General features: G+C 41.5%; 1 protein-coding gene across 2 annotated transcripts; it reads left to right on the forward strand.

Moving 5' to 3' along the window:
* The first annotated feature begins 1,757 nt into the window (after nt 1–1,757).
* On the forward strand, nt 1,758–20,652 carry LOC147021619 (uncharacterized). 2 transcript variants are annotated; one of them, XM_085891786.1, is made up of 4 exons: nt 7,287–7,746; nt 9,153–9,507; nt 12,166–12,549; nt 20,358–20,652. In XM_085891786.1, exons 2-4 carry the CDS (start codon nt 9,188–9,190, stop codon nt 20,464–20,466), a joined length of 813 nt encoding a protein of 270 aa, XP_085747912.1. In that variant the 5' UTR covers nt 7,287–7,746; nt 9,153–9,187; the 3' UTR covers nt 20,467–20,652. The 2 variants fall into 2 exon arrangements, with proteins under 2 accessions (XP_085747913.1, XP_085747912.1); XM_085891787.1 differs by lacking the exons at nt 7,287–7,746; nt 9,153–9,507 and adding an exon at nt 1,758–1,914.
* Nucleotides 20,653–20,891: the final 239 nt, after the last annotated feature.

Here is a 20,891-nt window from a genome sequence, read left to right on the forward strand (position 1 = left end):
ATGGCCAATTTGTCTTTTCGTTTATTGTGTTTTCATGTATGTTGTTCAAAGAAAGGTTTGTCCAGTAACTCCCCGCTGTTCGTAGTTTCGGACGGACACATGTCCACCTTTGATCTTAATACCCGTTTCTTGTGCCAGTCTGAGAAAGTCTGTCACTATCACCTTTAGTGTCAAAGCACTGCTTCAGTGCAGTGAAGTAAAAGTTCAAAATAAACAAGTTTCCAGCACGTTGGACACCAAACGGCAAACTCCTGTGTTTGTCGGAGTGAATCCTCATAGAGTGAGTGTGACACCACTTGTTCAACCTTCAGAAGACTGTATCGCCTTGTGAACCAGTCAATTCACACTAATCACGATGGTAGTATCACCATCTACAAATCTACATCACAGTCTCACTATTGCAGAAAAAAAAATAGGAAATGAAGACTCACTGTAGTGGCAAACAAGATACCAGTATAATTGGGATGGAGAACAAGCTATCATGAGTCATACGGACAAGCGCAAGTTCTGCAAAGTCGAAAGGGAAAGCACCAATCTTCTCGTGATGCAAGAAACAATGTCAGAACAACTGTATACACAAAGGCATAACAGCCCGTGTGCAGAGAAATCCACTGGCATATCCAAAAAAACCTTCAATATCATAGTGGCATCAGCTTAGGGAAATCATTGAAAAGGACATTGCGCTTACATATGACTTGACCATCCTATCTTGCATGAACAATGAAAACAAGGTATTGGACCGGACAAAATGATCAAATATAAATAGGAAACGACCACGAATTGAGATATCAGTGACCCATGAATTTGTCCCAAAATAATATGGAAATTAGAAAAATGTCCAAGTCCCAGGACCTGAAAAACCAAGTGAAGAGATCCCTGGAAGCTTTGGAATGCTTGTATTGTGTCTGTGTGATACTCGGAGCAGCTGGAGTGATAAAGAAGAACCTGCCTGGGATCATTGTTGGGATACCAGGAAATATTACGACAACCAAATTACAAATAGAGGCTGCCAGAAGTTTAATTAAAATCCTTAAAAGTGCCTTGAGAAGAAAGATTTGCGAAGATAAGATAAGATAATGTGCTTGACTGAAATGTCATCCCAATAAAAGCAAGGATCACTTGGGCACCGGGAGTGCTCCGTTTCACCTTATGAAATCCCCCCCCCCCAAAAAAAATGTGTAAAATGATTCCAGTTCTTTTGCCAGGATTTCTGCTTCTGAACATGTGATTGCATCTCCAGGTGTAGCTGGAAATATCTTGCAAAGGAGTGCATACACTGGTAATGAGCAGCTTTAAAACCATCAATTATTGGTTCACTCTTGGAATCAGGAAGTGGCTTGACCCATATTTGGACATTTTCATTTCATTTTTATTGTCCACGTGAAACATGGACAATTTTCATCCACTGACAAATCAAAAAAGGTGCATCACGCCCTTTTTGCATTAGCATTAAACATATTAAGACGCATGCACAGGGAATGTTCCGTATTTGATTGAAGGCTGAAACTACGACATATTATGTGCATTGCAGGTAGCCACATAATAAATTTACTTTCACTGAGGCTGTGCCGTATCATTGATACCCAGGTTTAGGTTATGGCAGCTGCAAGAGGACAATTAAAAAAATCAAGCTCTGGGATTCATTTAAAGCAATCATGCTTGGATACTACTGTCCTGTACTTTAATGTTGCTGCCACTATCATGTACATGACCTGTGCAGTGAGCTGTGGAGATTCGTTTTTTTTTGCCTCAGGAAACCCGAGAAGTGTTTCAGGTAAACCTGCAGGCTGCACCTGCTGCGCCTCTTCAATTCAGAGAACCAAGAAAATGCTCTCCTTGATGCTCACACTTCCATGACACACTTCCATCCTCAACATGGAAGCACTGTCATGATCTCAACATGGCTTACGCCAGGTGTGCAGTACTTTAAAATAATGGTATAGTACCTGGCTGTTTTGATCCTGTTTGAAATGTCCTTTTGTCCTCAACCACCTTGGTACTCTTCAGGTGTATCACCTCATTCTGAATATTATTTACAAGTTCGTGACAATGTAGTTCTTTACTTCTGATCTGGCATACATCTTCATTCGTCAAAGGGTCAAATTTTACAACAATCTCAATACGATGAGAGGTTTTCATCATGATGATCATGCAGGTATTCATGTGTACGACCAAAACTCATGCAACGCTGAACAAAAGCACGCAGGTGTTGAAAGTTTTTACCCCATTGCTTCATGATGAAATGGGGTTTCCTACTCTTGGTCGATTGTCTTGTTGCTTCTAAGTCTCATTTCAAGCATCATCCCCTTTTGCATACATTTCATTAACTCCAGAATGAAAGAGGTTTTGCCATATCATGCCATGATTGAAACCCACTACAAGCCAAATGATGTCATGAGATTACTTAAGGTGATGTTTAAACAACTTAGCAACTCATAAGCTGCTGTTGGGATCACCTACCCTTAACCCTCATACGTAACCAAAGATAAAGACAGTCAATCTGTTGGCTTAATATAATAGTTGTTCCCTTCCAATGAATTTTAATGCAGGAAAAAAGAGCCACGTGGCCCATCAAACTTGCACAATAGTTGCCAACTTATGGTTGTTTGTACGTGCTCGATCATTTTTTAAATGCTCAGCGTCAAGCAAGGAAGCAGTACGTACCATTTTAAAAGTCTTTGGTACGACTCGTCCAGGGTTTGAATCGCTGGCCGCTGAGCAGACGCTCTAATTATTATGGCATAAAGTCTGGTTATGTGCACCAAGTCCAGGTTCAAATCGCATATACAGTACTGTGTTGATTTGGACAATATTCTAACAGTAGGGTACAAAAGTCTGAGTCCATTTAAATCAATGCCAAGCTTTTATCTCGCATCACAATTTCAAACTGTAATTTTTCACAGCATTGAAGATGTTAATTAATATTCTTTAATTTATTATAGTGACGAGCAGTTGCCCGTGTCCGCATGGTATTCCAAACGGGGTGGGGATGGAGGCAGAAAAAATGAAAATGGCGTTTTCTGTCATCGAGCCGCAAAGTTGGGAGAAACGATTCACAATTGTTGCCACATCTGATGCAACTGATGCTCTAATGGTGGTGTGGTGCTCCATTTGAAACTGTTTGTTCGTTATATGTAGCTTTTTGATGCCTAGGGTCTGTAATGAAAATTTGTATTGGTGTCAAAGCCCGTGACCAATTGCAAATGAATGGCAGGATTATTGACTAAAAGTTTGTCTTCACAGTAAAAAAAAGTAGAAGGGCACTCGGTAGAGCGTGTACCTCTGCCACGAGAACATATCTGGCCCAATAGCTTTTTGAAATGTGCTATATAATCGTTTTTGAGCTCTATCACTCAATGGCGAAGAATCACTTAAAAAAATTAAATAATTATAATTCTCATATCCAGATCCGGATTCGGATCTTCACAAAAACCGAATCAATTCGCCTTTGTCACACACCCAACCTGTCCACTAAGTTTCATCCAAATCCGTCCGCAACTTTTTAAGATCTGCACACAGACAGACAGACAGACAGACAGGGAGGGGGTGAAGACAACCTCTTTCACCTTCGGTGGTGGAGGTAATGAATGATTCGTACATTTAAGACAGAGAGAATTTATTTGAGCCGTCTGATTATACTCTGGAGTGCAGTACAACACTGGAAAAGTTTGACTCAAACATAATCCATAAACTCATTAAATCAATCCCAAATGGAGTTGAGGCAATTCTTAAGGCAAAAGTGGGTCACTGATTATATTCAATATTCACAGGTACCCATGGAAAGTCCACATCATGTCAAATGTCACTTCAACAATGTCTTTGCCGATGATGTTCCCCGTTTGCTCTCCACATTGTCTCTCACAGGTCGCGCTGTCCCACGGACATTACTGGTCTCCAACAAAACCATGCCAATGTATGCCGGGTGAGATGTCAGTCAAAGCAACATTCAATTCACAATCTCACGAGATATGTCCCAGAGAAATTCTGTGGAATTGCTGCTCTCAAGTGATTGTGAATAGCCTAATTGTTAATAAATGATCCTAAAGTAATTATCTTCTTGGTGATGCATAAATACAATGTTAAAATGAAGCGACGTTCAATTCACAATCTCACAAGATGACCGAATCTTGTGATATTTTATGTGACATACGGACAGACATGACGAGCGTATTATTATATAAAGACTAGCAGGGGCCTATGGAAATTCTATGTAATGTAAAATGTGACTGCAAGACCTTCAGCTCCCCCACCCCCTCTTTCCCCTCAACCCCACCCTCTCTTCGACTCTCACTCTCCCCTATCCCCTGCATCTTCACTCCCCTCCAATCCCTACCTCTCTCTCTCTCTTCTACCCCCCTCCCAGGGCCGGGAGGAGCTTTTGAAGGGGTTTGATAAAGTATTTCAAAGGCTTTCAAAGTACTTATGACGTAACTCCCCTTATCTTTTCTCGTGTTGAGGTCATGGAGAGATGCACTTACCTTGGCAGTGATATTCATGTCTCTGCTGGCTGTGAGTCAGAGGTCAATAGACGTCTGGGTCGAGCCTGGGGTCATGGATTCACTGGATAATGGGGTGTGGTGCTGCCGGTCCCTGTGTGGGAGGATGAAAGTCCGAGTCTTCAAGTCCTTGGTGCTTCCAGTCTTGCTCTATGGATGCGAGACTTGGACTCTGACCAAGGATCTGAGACGGTGACTTAATTCCTTTGGTACCAGGTCTCTTTGGAGAATCCTTGGCTATCGCTGGTCGCACTTTGTGTCCAACGAGCGGTTGCTGAGAGAGACTCAAACGAGATTTGTTACCTGCATAGTCCATGAGCATCAGCTGCGGCTGTATGGACATGTGGCTTGTTTTCTTGAAGCTGATCCTGCTCACTAGATTCTCTCAGCGAGGGAGTCTCGTGAGTGGAGGAGGCCAATGGGCCGACCACGTGCATCGGGGTTGCAGCAGGTTGATCGACATCTCAAGGAGATTGGGAGGGGCCAGGCATCTGCCTGGGAGATGGCCAGACGGAGGCCCCTGGAGTACCGGCGGAAAGTGGACGCAGTGACGCACTCCTCTGGTGCATGCTCCCATACCTGACCTGACCTGACTTCTCAATCACTCCCCTCTCCTTCCTCACTCCTTCAAACGCCTCCTTTCCCCACAGCCAGGAAGACCTTTCAAAGGGGTCCTATATAGTATGCATACATCGCATTGGTAGAGGTCCCTCGACATGTTCCACATGACATCTAAATAAATACGGGGGAAAAATACGGGAAACTCAAAGGGACAGGTCCGAACCCCTCTCCCCAAACCCAGTAAGAGCTTTCAAATGTAGTACGCATGCACCTCACAAAACAGGAGCGGGGACCTACTCACTTCCCCCCCCCGATTTCTCCCAGTTTCATTCAGAGCACCTCGAGGGACGTCTAAAAATGTAATCACACATCAAATACATGTCAACGTAATGGAACTTACAAACAACCCCAAGGGGACAGGTCTGAAAGCGACATTGATTTATTTATTTAAAATGCATTTGTTTGTCTAAAGACGTCTAAGTTTGTCCAATTTTTCTCGGGATTTTTTTCAGTCGAGCCTTAAATTACGTCGGCGACAGTCAAAAATGATATCACAAAAATCTTCATACGAATAAATAAGAATATATCGTGACATAGCCCAAAAGGGTTTAGCTTTTTGAGGCACAAAGCATGGGGAATTTTTTTAACATTTATAGAATCAGAACCTGAGACCCCATAAACACTCTACCTCTTCTCAAGAAACACGAGGACTGGCAGAGAATATTATTATACTAGTGGGGGACCCGTGGGAAACCCACAGACGTAGACATGTTTGACATTTGGACATCTTGAGTTGGATGCTGCAGGTAGAGTTTTTCAAAACTTGTACTGGCAACTCCTCAGATCAGGAAACTGTGTAATCTACACTATTTATTTCCTTCACATAATATGTGAATTCATGTCCATGCACATGTGAAATACAGCTTGTAACGTGTAATTCCATGTCATGTAAAATGTGACTTCAAGATCTCAATTCTCCCCCCCCCGCCCCACTCCTCTTTTCCTTATCTTTCCACTCTCTCCTCCTCATAACGCACACTGAGAAGGGGAGAGGAGGGAGGTAGGGGGTGAGGGGTGGGTAGGAGAGCGACTTACTTCTGCCTTGACTTGGGAAGATTGACTTGACTTGATGGAGGAGATGTGAGGTGAGGGGAGGGGGGAAGGGGTTAGGAGGGAGGGAAGGATGGAACATGGGGTGATTTACTTCTGTCCTTCACTTTTAAACTTAAAAGCAACGAATACACTCGACTTCACAAATTAAAAATTTGAGAGAGAGGGGGCAGAGAGTGAGGGGGGGGACGAGAGAGAGGGGCGTCACAATTCTTCTTCTTCATTTGATATGACGTCACAATTGACGCTGGGGACCTGAGTAAGTTTCCCAGGTGTTTCCCAAGTTATGGCCATTTATGATACGGTTGGTCCGATCTAATTGAAACAATGCCCCAATCCAGTCGTCGTGTACGAGAGCTAAGGAACGAAGCTGCACATACTGGCACTCACATACAAGCCCGCACTAGTATAAACAAGATACTGAATATAATTAGAATACAGTTCGATCCGTAACTTCAGTTATCAGTCGCTGTACTTTTACTAAGCAATAATAATGAATTTTGGAGCAGGGGCCCCTCCGTACTCTTTCCCCCATCACCCGCATCGTATCGAACCAGGTATATTCAAAACGGCTATAAGAATGTATTTTTGTCTGAAAACGCTAATATTCGTCCGATTTTTCTCACCTTTTGCTGAAAACTGAGACTTAAACCATCTTAGCGACTGAAAAATGAAACCAGATGGCGAATTCGAGTTAAAGTAAAAACATGAAGGAGTCTGAATGGCCGTTATATATTACAGACATGAATTTCACTTGAAATGCATTTTTGTCTAAAAACGCCAATATTTGTCCGATGTTCCAGTTTTTTGCAACCAAGTTTTAAACCATCTAAGCGCTGATAAAAAAAATGAAACCAGATATCGAATTAGAGTTGAGATAAAGCCGTAAGAGAGTCAGAAAGTGTGAGCCTTACAAAAGAGGCTTAAGAGGCTTTAGACCTATTATACAGGACAAACAAAATGGCGGCAATTTGATTTTGAAGACCCTCCCTGAATGGACAGACATACTGGAGGAGAGTATTATAGTGTAGTGTAGATAAATATATATATATATATATATATATATATATATATATATATATATATATATATATATATATATATATATATATATATATAAAGACATATTTTTCCAATTTTAATGTGTTACTATGTCCTTCAGAGTTCGTAGACATCCATAGAAAGTGCTTTTGGCTGCTTGTAATGATTTATTTTATCACATCAAATTTCATAAATTTGCCACTGGACTCAAACATGTGAACCCCACCGTTTTTCTCCTGATGTCATACATTCGGATTTATGTACAAGCTCCTCAATGGAGAATGTAAAAAAATATATAAACCCCCAAAATCATATCTTGTCAAGAATCCAAGAAAAGGCAATTTTGGTTGTTTAGTCATAAACTTGTTCGGCACAAGGTCACACAGAAGGAATATGGAAAGATAGTGGTTGGCTTTTGTTGGCTGGTTTTTTTTTGTTGTTTTTTTGTTGGCTGGCAGAAGTTGACTTTTCCGTAGCCCCCGATCCATGCTGCCAGACGTGCTCAATGGTGTTCATGTCACGACTTGACGGTGCTGAGGTAAGAAGCTGCGCAGCCCATTCCAACTCTTCCGAGCATATGTAATTCCTGACGTACGGCATACGGCACCGCACTCCTTAAGTAAAAGTGGTCCATATTGCAAAATGCCTTGCTGGTATAACAGAAACCCTCTATAAAAACCCTGGTATAAAAGAAAGTAGATGAACCAATGGATGGAATTAATGTGTTGTTGATAGAGCACAGGAATGATGGGCTAACTGGCCTTATCCCGTGTTAAATTTCATTGTGTGTTCTGTATTGTGCCAGGACACTCCATATACCGAGAATGAAATATTAATTACGAGATTATACTGATGTCACAAGGAAGTCAGAATTTGAAATCATTGAGTTGCACTAATGAGGGTATACTGCTTTTCTTTCATATGCGGCACATGGTTGTGGGTGGCATCATTTGCTGGGGTCAAAGCTGTGTGGCTGATGTAGTGCATCATTTCAGAGGAGGAATTTGTTCATGGTGTCAGCAATAGCTCTCCTATTCTTCGCAAAAGACACTGTGGGTTCTTTAACATCCACCAACTGATGCCGGCAGACAACATTTCCGTTTAACATCTATCCGAGGGACTGCACACACATTGATGCCTCGCCTTGCCTGCGAAACACCACTATGGCAGTTTATAGCAGGGTCCGAGATTGAAACCCAAGCGAGACGGCTCAGAGGCCAGCGGAATTCGGTTACTGATGTGACGAAGTGAAGTCATATCGTTTGAAGGAATTTTCAGAGTCAAATTACAAAATATTGTGGTGAGAGTAACTGTGAATAAATTATCAACATCACCTTGTAATATTAAGAGTTCCTGCTACTCTAATTTAATTATAGAACCTGATATAAATATGCTAAACATGAGTTTTAGACCTAGAGGGTGGAAAAACATGAAAATTGCTTGGATTATTAATGGAAATTAAATAAAGACCAAGATAAGATAGATTAAAAACTGGCGGTCCACCCTACGAGCAGTTTACCCCAATAACAACTGGATGTGTCTGCCCAACTAGCATATGACATAAGAGAAGATTAATATGGCTGCTGTTGTAGGAACACAACCAAATGAAATTCTGATGAGATCAGATGACAACGAGCAAACCCACGAGTCCCATTGAAGCGAAGGTGACCATCCTCCTTTCAATTAAGGGCATCTGTATTGCATCTCACTCCCACCACAGCAGTCCAGCAGCAAGGCCCCCAACATATGCTTGAGTGTAATTAGCAGCGAACTGTGAAAAACCTTTGATGTGCATTGTGACGTAAAAGATGCAGGCAGATGAGCTGCTTTAAAAGCCAAAGCCGCATTAGTCTTCTCTAATTGATCCACTGAAGAAGTGTCCTGAGGTCAACACCTGAGAATTAAGACCCCTTCTTGGCACTATCCTTCTTGCGTGTGGTCAAGGCTGTCGGAAGACAACGAAACGTGGTCGCCGAGCGATGGCATCAGCTTCCCAGACACGACAGCTATTGAGATACATAAAGAAAGAGCTGAAGAATGAAGACAAAATTCCTGCGGTGCTGAGCAACACAGTCAGATCCTTGGACATTCAGAATATGACACAGAATCATTTTTGGCAACAGGGTTCCAGTACGAGGTCCGACAACCTTGACTCCTGCTCGCCCGATGACATTACTTCCCCGACATCATCACCATCACCTGATTCTTGCCCAAGTCTCTACCAACGATTCTACGGCTGTTACACTGAGCATCAGACTCTGCAGGACATTTCGCAGCATCAAGCTATAGCAGCTCACAGGTAAGCTGTAACAAGGCTTGCATTCACACTGATCAAAGGCAAAGTAAACGCTGATAGCCGCACTAGTCAGTTTAATAGTTACACTTTCACCAAAATCTGGAACATAATCTTTGCTTTTCATAAGCTACACTAATCTTCACATGCTTCTGCATGCCATCGATACGTTCAATAGGTGAAAGAGTACTTCAGGTCCAAGCAATTTGACAGTTTTCACAGAACTGGACCAAGATTCAAATCCAGGCAACATAGGTCAGAGGCGAGTTCACGTACCTCTAAACCATCCTGCCATCCCATCGATCAAGTTGTAACTTATGAGAAGGCTCAAGAAACACCATTTTACTTTTCCAGAATGTTGAGGAGCTATTTTCAATTATCTGACATATTTACACAGGTATTCGTAACATGGCCAATTTATTGTACACTGTTTATACAATGCTTTTCTTTATGTAACTGATGTAATAAAATCTCCATTTATTTATTTTTGACCTGACAATTACGTTGGTAAATGCATTTTCAACGAGAACGACACTCGGTAGAGTGCATACCTCCATCAGGCTGAACAGTTTACATTTTATTTCCCAATAATAGGCCAGACATGGATCCGGACCTTAACCAAAATCGAATTGGCTTGTTCTTGTCACATAACCAACTCACCCACATAGTTGTGTCATAACTCATCCAAAACTTTTTGAAATATAATACTATACAGTATATCGTTTTCCATCCCATCTCTCAATGGTGAAGAATCACTTTAGAAATCAAAAAATTATCAGATACAGATCTTCACCAAAATCAAATCCATTAGACTTTGTCACACTCAATCTGTCCACCAACTTTCCTCTGAATCCATCCATAATGTTTCGAGATATTGTGCTATATATCGGTTTTAGTCCTATCGCCACTCGATGGTGATGAATCACTTAAACGATTCTCGTATCCAGATCTTCTCCAAGATTGAATCAATTCTTCCTTGTCACACACCCAACTTGTCCACGAAGTTTCGGCCGAATCCGCCTGTAAACTTTTGAGAAATCGTGATATGTATATATATATATATATATATACATACATACATACATACAGTGTTTGACCCGATCTCTCAATGATGAAGAATTACATTTAAAAAGTCTAGTATCTGGATCCGGATCTTCACCAAAATCGAATTCTTTCGTCCTTGTCATGTACTCAACCTCTCCCCCAAATTTTGTCCGAATCCATCCACAATGTGTTGAGATATCCTGTTCACAGACAGAGAGAGAGAGGGGTGAAAACATAACCTCTGCCCACCTTCGGTGGGGAGGTAAATCTAGACGACAAGATCGATTAATCAAAGCCGGTTGGCTTTGCACGGACAACATGATTACAATCTACTACTTATCTGAATGGCCCCAATTATTCCCACCTTTTGATGGGGTTCGTCGATGCAGGTTTTTGGCCCAACTCTTTCATGAATCTGCTGGCTAGGCCTGATGTTCGACAGGAACTGATTTGGGCAGGATTTTGTAACTTGCTCTGGGTGTCAGCCACAACCCACATACTCATTGTCAAAGACCCTGTGGGATATTTAACATCCAACAATTAGTGCTGGCATGGGGTTCCTTCGGCTTAACATCCATCCTCTCGAGGGACGGCACACATATGGATACCTCATCTTGTCTGTGAAACATTATGATGACAGTTTATAGTTGGATCGAGGTTAGAACCCAGGCTAGACAGCTCAAAGATGAGTGCGTACATCTCTTCGCTGTCCTGCCAGCTCCACAACATCAATGTAGACTTGTGGGTAGAAAAGGAGGTACGTTGGTCGCTCTCCAGATGCATCATGTGCATTGATAATCCACTATATTAAATGAGAACGACACTCTTCGACGTCAACCGATATCCCCTCCCCGCTACGTTACACATACTTGTAAGAATTTTGATTTAAATCCCTTCAGCTGTTCTCAAGTATCACATTTTTACCTGACATGACCTCTGATATCTGATGTCAAAATCTAATTAGTTCATGTTTGCATCATAATGTATACTTATACCAAGTTTGGTCAAAATCCCATCACTGGTTCACAAGTTAGATCGGTAACAGAATTTTTACCTTACGGGACCTTTGACTCTTTGACCCCATAATATAATCAGTTCATCTTTGCATCATTGTACATACTTGTACCGAGTTTGACTTGGATCCCTTCAGCCTTAAAGTTATTGTGGTAACGAAAACCTACCTCGGGCGACTTTGTCGGCGGAGGCCTTAAAAACGAAAACTGAACAGACATTGTTTGAATACATTTTATCACCACGTCAGGCTTTCTATGTACTCATGGAATACGTTTACCAAATATTACTCTGCAGTAAGAATAATCTCAGACAAGTTTATAGTCAACCCTTCATTAATAAATCGCAACGTGTACCATTATTTGTTTACGGGAGAGCGGGGATAGTTGGAACTCAAGACAAGTTGAAATTTTGCGATTATCCAAAAATTTTCTTTGATGACATCACAAACAAAATTACAGACAAAGAAGGGCCTTGCCCCCATTTTGTTTTCGAGAAGATATGTGCTCAGCAAACTAAACATATAAACAAACGCACTAGATAATCACGATGTATCAACCCGCTACAGTCATGAAGTTTAATGATGTCCTCACGTTACTTCTCATGCAGGCGTGTACCCTGGCGGGTCCGAGGAATGGTTCGCCAGCGCAGCATCAAGAATGAGCGTGAGAAGCTTCGGATGCAGAAACTCACAAAGACCATGCAATGGTTGCGCCAGCACCTTCCTCCACGGCTTGCCGCACCTAACCAGAGCCTCAGCAAGATTCAGACTCTGCGCCTCAGCATTCGTTACATCCACGAACTCATGGTTCTGCTTCAGGTACCGCAGGCTCAGGAGCAAACGGGAAGGGTCTTCGATCCGAGACAGGTTCACAATGGACCCGCGGTGACCAGTCATCCGCTCTCAAGACCGTTTTCAATGGAAAATGGTCCGTCGTGGGTTCTGGACACGATGACACAAGCACCTGCACCTATTAGTCCAATCACACGCTGGTGAGGACTAGTTATTTTATCAAAATATATTTCTATCATTAACCATCAAAAACAGATGCCGACGGAATTTGTTGTTGCTCGCCTTGCGTAGCATTTCCACATAATTTTAATTGTATGTAATCAGTGCTTGTTTTATAAAATTAATTATTGTGAAAATAGTTTTCTATAGTGTTAAGCCTTTGGTATTTTGAATTTGGGGCCTTCAATTGGGGGGGGGGGGGGGTGGATGGAAGAGATACTTAAAGGGATAGTTATTTCACTGCATTAGAGATTCATGTCTTGCTCCACATATACAATATAATTTCTGGACTCACAAAAAGATGTCCGTTTTCCCACACCTTTCATGGATTTCAGAAGTCTATGTTCAGTCACTGGATCACAGTAACCCATTGTACGCATAGTTGCCAACTCTACCGCTTTTTGCATACTTGACCAGCCTACCAATTATATTGCCCAACAAATAGCGAAAAATACCGCTTTAACAAAATAATGTCAAAGTTTTTGATACCTTTTCATGTTGTGTGACAAGCTTTCTTTTAGGCTTCAAATGTAAATTCATCAGGAAAACATGTTTATTCTACTTTAATTTTGCATAAAAGATTGTCTTAGAATGTGCAAATTTAAGGTTTAAATGATAACATTTCCCTACCCGGGGAAGGGGGACACCTCCCTCTCACACCATCCCCCTCGTAGGTCACTTCGCTCCTTCACACCATGGATCCTTTCCATCCAATCTCTTTTTCTTCTCTCAATGTTGGCAACTCTGAGTAGGTCACATCCAGAGGGTGTGGTTTACGTATCAATTTTAATATATTTACACGACTTTTATAAATCGGCGTCATGATTCAAACCTTCAAGATTTGCATTCCGAGTGTACAGGGTGTCCCAAAAGTCACCTTGGGATTAAGAAATTAAATAACATTTCTGTTTTTAAAAATAATTTAATATTATTTTTATACCAAAAGAAAATTTACAAAATTGAGATAAATTTGCTTTACTTATGAATAATGATGCAGCTTAGATGTCCTCCATTTTCGGCTTCGCAGAGACGGGCTCTTTCGACAGCATTTTCCACAACAGCAGACAATAACCCAAGCTGCAGCCCTTGAATTTCTGCACAGACGTTGTCCTTGAGCTGCTGAAATGTATGGGGCTTATTGATGTACACACGCTCCTTTAGGTCACGCCAAAGAAAATAATCGAGAGGCATCAAATCAGAAGAACGTGATGGCCAAGAAATTTCTGAATTTCGCGAAATTATTCGGTGTCCATGCTCTTTGGGTGAGAATAATTGATCGATGACATTTAAAATAAAATTCCAAGATTTTGGTTCTTTGTTCAGTTGTGAATTTTTCCTTGGGTAAGTTCCAAATGTTAATCTAAATTCTGAAAAGAAAAGAAAAACAAATTATTAAAAAAACAGAAATATTATTTAATTTCTAATTCCCTAGGTAACTTTTGGGACACTCGATAGAGGCCATGGGCCAGATATGGCACCCCCCCCACCCACCTCCCAGCAAACCTATGTTTTTTTCTGAATCCCCTGGATATACTGAACACGAATATGAATGTTAACATTGAAAATTTTGGGATGCACTACCTGTTTTGACTTTTTGAATAGGGGTACCCAAAAATTATACTTTTATCGATTTGCGTCAAATTCAATTTACGGATGGAATCGAAATTGCATGCAGAAGGCCCAAATCATATCCAATATACATGTGTGATGCATCAAATTGAAGATAATTGCACTCTGATCATCTGTATATGTCTAACAGTGTTGTACATTAAATCTAAATGAAATTATATACATTTGAATATTTATTCCCTATCGTTCGAATAAACACAAAATAAACATTCCGTATTCCTCAATGAATATATTTGACATTATATGAATTTTATTGCAGGTACAGACAATTTAATGATAGTGAGAAACGGTTTAAATTACCTTATATTTCTGGAAATATGAGACATACAGGAATGGTGTCGGTGTTGGAATGGGCCGTATCCTGAACGGAAAGCGAGTCGTCACAGTCGATATTTGTTTACATATTATTTAAGATTTATTTCCAAAACGTTCATGTTGAATGTTCAACTGAAGATAACAGGTTAGTTAAGATGTTTTAAATCAACCACATTTTGACGAAATACACATTTGTGGTCACTTTTATGGAAGAAGATGAATGGTTCGGGCCTCTCGGACATGTTGCTGGAAGCAGGGTTGAAATCTTCAGGTTCTCTTCAAGGAGTGCTCTCTGGTAAGCACTATGATGGAGCAATGCACTGTCATAAGATCTTAGTGGAATGTCTTGAGAGACTTCAACTGTCACAGTACCTTCTGAGCATCGGTGAAGACGAGGTATTAACGTCAATTCCAGAGGAATCAAAGAAGATTCTGCAGGATGTACAGAATTCTCCTTCGAAAGATTCCCTGGAAATAGCCCAATCTGATGCTACAATACAGAATTACATTGATGGCTATCAGAAGTATCGAGAGAGCGTGAAGTCCGGGCATCGAGGCAAGACTGGTCAACTGTGGATATCGTACATGGACCATGTATGGTTAGTAATGTCTCTCATCCATGCAATTAAACACAACAACTTCCTCCTACACATGCACCGCATGTAACAGATGACGAGCCTCTTCTTCAGTTTCGGGGGTCACAATTATGCCTGATATCTGACCTTCTCTATATTCCTTGTCAACATCGAGTTGTCGCATCCTGGCGCTACGGAGCTCTTGAAGAGAGGGGCTATTAGTGTTGCGCGATCATTCATTCCCGGTAATCGATGTGCGGTTGACAAAACCATGGAAGAAACTTTTATGCGTCATGCCAAGTCCCATGGAGGAGCTGGTGGAAGTGCCACAGGTGTCTCAGGCCTCCTGACGAATTATGACGCATACCAACGCTGAGTTCGAACAACCCATGCTCGATCCAAGTATGTCAATACCACCCTGAGCATGGCCGACATATTATCTGGAACGACAGCAGGAACCAAGCACCATGATCTTCGTCCATCCGAGATCCTGAAGGGAGAGAAGCTGGTGGAAAGAGCACGAGAAGCAGTTGAAAGCTTCATGAATCCTTTCGAGGTCGAAAGAAAAAATCAGCTAATGATCCTCTCGTCGGGCGCCACAGCATCTGAAGAAGTCCAGAAAGATGTCTTGAGAGCCGAGCAGGCAGGCAAAGATATGAAGCCTTCATTACCACATGTTTGGAAGCAGGACGGGACTTCTCCGAGCCAGTCAAGCGTCTCAACTTGAAAACTCTCGCTGATATGAACAATATGAGCAAAGTTACAACCACTAAGAACAAAGTTGTACAGTACCAACAACAGGGAAACGTCGCTTTCCAGCTGTTCATGAAATCACAAAACCAAGGCATACAACTGGACCTGAGAGAACTTCTCACCTCCCCTCTCACTCCTGTACCATACAGTATTGGCACTGCTGATGGTTTCATGGCCAAAACAGATAAATCAAAGTCCTTCACTTTCTTGACGAAAGACCAAGAGGATGCTGCCCAACCTCCGAATGACGAAACACTTGTCATTTTCGATGGCAATGCCTGTTTCTACTTTCGAAAGGAGATACCAGGTAAATTCAGCCGGATATGCGAAAAAGTGTTCAACATCCTGCCGAAGTCAGGTGACGTGTTTCGCACAGATAGCTACGTACCCAACTCTGTGAAGGCGATGGAACGACTGAGGAGAGGATCCGGGGACAGAACTGATTCTGAAGGGGGGGAACACTAAAAAAAAGCTGCAGATTGGAAGTTCTTCTTGAGCAATGATGAGAACAAGCAACAGTTCATTGAACTCCTCACTCGACTCTGGAGCCAAGACGCATATGCCAGCAAGTTACACGGGAGGAAGGTAATTGTGACTTGTGGTGGATCAGCATATCTACTTACATCTGAAGACGGTCTGTCAACGTGTAACAGAGAACTGAACACACTAAAATCCACTCAAGAAGAAACTGATTCTCGAATCATTCTGTATTGCGAGTATGCCAGGAGTCAGAAGTACAGCCACATCAGGGTGAAGAGTCCAGATAGTGATATATTTGTCATTCTCATGCACTACGCTGCAACTATGACAGATGTGATGATCTTGTTTGACACAGGTACCGGGAACAAGAAGAGGCTTATCGACGTGACCGAAATTGCCCGTAGTTATTCTACGCAGCATTCAACAGCAATAATGGCTCCTCATGCATTCAGTGGCTGCGACCTCGACCAGCGCCTTCAAGGGTCTAGGCAAGGTGAAGCCACTGAAGACCCTTTCTAGGCTGCCCAAGTTTGTACCAGTTCTAGCTAGATTAATAGACACGTGGGAAGTACCCGACGACATGATGGATGACCTGGACAAGTTCAACTGTGCGTTATATGGAAGACCTCGTACTCGGAGCGTCGATGAGTTGCGGTTCATGAAAATGAATGAGCTGTATGCGAAAGCTGATGACCGTCTCTCCCGTTCAAGCACAGTTGACATGGGCACTCTCCCTCCATGCAAGAAGAGCCTGGAACAACACATCCGGAGAGTCAACTTCCAACTTGGCATTTGGAAAAGAGCCCATGTTGCAAATCTTGAGATCACTGAGCCAAGTGATGGACGTGGGTGGATTTTAGTTGAGGGGAAGCTGGAGCCTCTTTGGTACGAGGGAGGGGTCCTGCCACAGCAGTTGGCAGACATCGCTGAAGATTCAGCAAACATCAATGATTCAGACTCAGACTTGGACATTCCAGATGAATCAGACTGTCTTAATGGAGACAGCTCACGGTCTGACAATGAGTAGGATTAGTTGCAATTCACGTTAACGACAGGAACATTCATTTCTATTGGAGTATACTTCTATTTTGAATTGTTTAGAATGTATGTTGTATTTAAATACTTGGCATTTTTGAGATTTGGTTATGTTATTTAGTTCTGTGAATATTGTATTCAATATGATGTGGATATAATGCAAATATAAACACGATTTTATTCACTCTGAAACGTATGCTTTCTGCAGTCTGCATTGGCACTGTAAATTGTAGATGTATGTTTGGAAATATGATGGATGAATATGGGAAGAAATATTAAGGAAAATGAAATACTGCACATAAAATATTATAATATTATAGGTGACTGACACGATCAGGATTATGGAGATATAGACTGGAAATGTTTATGTGCAATGAAATATTTTGTAGTTTGGTGATGCTGATGGTGGCCATCGTGGATTTTTTTGGTTGCTTTCATACTATACTATTAAATAATATTTTGTGTGATATAACTAATTCTCTGTAATCATGGATATAGTTTGTCAAGTAATGTTCCATAAACATGACCACAGATGTGTATTTCGTCAAAATGTGGTTGATTGAAAACATTATTTGTCTGAATACCCGTTTGATGCTTATTGTGTGATAACGTTGTATATTTTCATAATAGGTGCTTGATATTTTCTAAAAAGAAAAGGTAATTAATACCGTTTCTCACTATCATTGAATAGTCTGTACCTGCAATAAAATTCATATAATATCAAATATATTCATTGAGGAATACGGAGTGTTGATTTTGTGTTTATTCGAAAGAGAGGGAATATATATTCAAATGTACATAATTTCATTTAGATTTAATGTACAACACGGTTCGACATATACATATGATTGGAATGCAATTATCTTCAATTTGATGCATCATACATGTATATTGGATACTAGCAGAAACCCCGACACAGACGGATTGCGTTCATTCAACCACCCTCACCAGCTCACCCACACTCGAGGGACATGGACTGGACAGGGCGTGCTTGCCCCCGGCTACTCATCCCCCGCCCGTGCCCCATTCCCCCCCGCCTCCCACCCCCCACCTTCAATTTGCTTACCCCCGCCCAAAAATTTAATTACCCCGGCCCCGCCCCGCCTCTTCACTCCCCGCCCCCGTCTCTTGATTCCCCACCCCACTTGCCCCCGGGCCCCCGCCCCTGTCCACCCCGCCTAATTCACCCCAGCACCCGCCCACTCATTCCCCGCCCCATTTCCCCCCCGTCTCCCGCTTTCAATTTGCTTACCCCCGCCCAAAAATTTGCTTACTTTGCCTCCCCGCCTCTTCACTCCCTGCCCCTGTCTCTTCATCCCCGCCCCCGCCTCTTCACTCCTCGCCCCCGTCTCAACGAAAAGTGTTTATTCTGCTTCAGAGTTGAAAGTTGACTATTGCCTCTATGTGTGATGCACTCTTACAGGTACGAAGTTTATTTCAGTCCAGGTCACAGTACCGAGAAAAACATGATGCGACCGGGAGGAGGAGCACAAAATTGGTCCTTCAGTATGAATATATAGAAGATACAATGTTTCTTGTTACATTTTTTGTGTCAAATTCACATTCTGAGGTAGTCAGCATGTGCAGAAGAGGGTTTTACATTGCAGACGCTATTTTCGAGGAGTGGAATTACACCTCTCAGCAGTAACGGTCTGTCGACGACAGACGTAATGACGTCAGCGAATGACCGATGATGTCATGACGTCCTGACGCCTCTCAGTGGTGACGTCACACGTCGCCATCTAAACGAATGTAAAACGAAAAGTGTTTATTCTGCTTCAGAGTTGAAGTTTGACTATTGCCACTATGTGTGATGCACTCTTACAGGTACGAAGTTTCTTTCAGTCCAGGTCACAGTACCGAGAAAAACGTGATGCGACCGCGAGGAGGAGCACAAAATTGGTCCTTCAGTATTAATATATAGATGATTTGGGCCTTCTGCATGCCATTGTAATTCCATTGGTAAATTGAATTCGACGCAAATCGATAAAAGTATAATTTTAGGGTATCCCTATTCAAAAGGTCAAAACAGGTAGTGCATCCCAAAATTTTCAATGTTAACATTCATATTCGTGTTCAGTATATCCAGGGGATTCAGAAAAACATAGGTTTGCTGGGAGGTGGGGGGGGTGCACTATGGCCATATCTGGCCCATGGCCTAGTACATCTTATCGAATCTTATAGGAAATCGCTGTATCTTACGTTCCACAATGAATTGTTGCCCCCTGTTGGTCACACTGAGCCCAAACACGATTCCCATACAAGTGCTGCCTCTAGAAAGTTTAAACTTTCTTAAAACAATTTCATTTCACAACAATTTCATTAGACTGTGATTACACATTTGTGTAAAAATTGCAACTGTCCGTCTCAGTTTCCTCGGACTGTCCGTCTCTGCTAATAATTCTTTACCACTTTAAAGCACCCCTTGCTGGATTGTCGCAGAAAACCAGATATATGGATGTCGTTCAAAAAGTTCCCAGAAAAAGACACAATATAATTTATATTTTTTCACAATAGAAAAATACAATAGAAACGCCATCGTAATTTTTTTTCAATTTACAATAATGTGCTGAGTAAGATTGTTTTTTCCTTCCTATCAGTTGTATTTACTTATATAGTAGTTAAAGAAAAATAAAAAATAAAAAAGTTGAACTTTCTTGGATAACAAATCGTCACTTGTAACGTCAATCTTCAGAGAAGAATTGTGGTTTTTGTTTTGCATTTTAACATATTTTGGTTTAATCACCGGTCTAAACACCCACTAGACATTTTGAAATAGGTATGAATGACAACTGATGTGGATGATAGATTGCAAGTAAAAACGGTTGACATAAAAAGCAGACATTGTCCACAGAAAGACCTGCGAGTTCTTGAATGTCAGCTGAACTACTGGTTCTCGGTTTAAGGATAAACGATAAACTATTCAATCGTAGAAAACGTGTTACCAATCACCATAACCTTGTAAACAAAACATCGGTTAATTTTCGTTTGCCTCTTTCTAGGAACGAAAACTGCGGCTACGAGATGCCTGTGATGGGAAAGAAATGCCTCATCTCCTCCTGCAGGGTGCTTGAAAGCCAAAACTATACCTTAGAAGAAATGGTGTTGTAGATTGTACATTTAACACAGAATGTTATACACCTGAACACAACATATTTGCATTATTAAATTAGCCAGCCAAAGAAATGGAGGAAATGAAAGGGTTAACAGATTATAAGAGAATGAAGGTTAGATAAGGTGTACTTTGTCCTTGTATATCAGCTGTGATTGTATATAATAAATCTATAATGAACTGTTTGATTCTTTTTGTGCTCATTGTGAGAGATGCTCTGCCAAGGTGTGAGATGCTGGCGAAAAGTGATGTGCCGGGTAGCAAACCGGTGTCAAGGTAATAGGTAAAGGCACTTTATCCCTCTTCTTTAACCATAAAACAGATCACAACAAATCCAACAAGGTATTGCAGAAAGCAAACAAAATAGACATAAAGCATCCTCCCTCCATCAGACAGTAAAAACAAATGGTGTTACTCTTAATAT

This window comes from Eptatretus burgeri, chromosome 8, assembly GCF_056783735.1.
Source record: "Eptatretus burgeri isolate ZD-2024b chromosome 8, Ebu_testis_v1, whole genome shotgun sequence".
Lineage (NCBI taxonomy): Eukaryota > Metazoa > Chordata > Myxini > Myxiniformes > Myxinidae > Eptatretus > Eptatretus burgeri.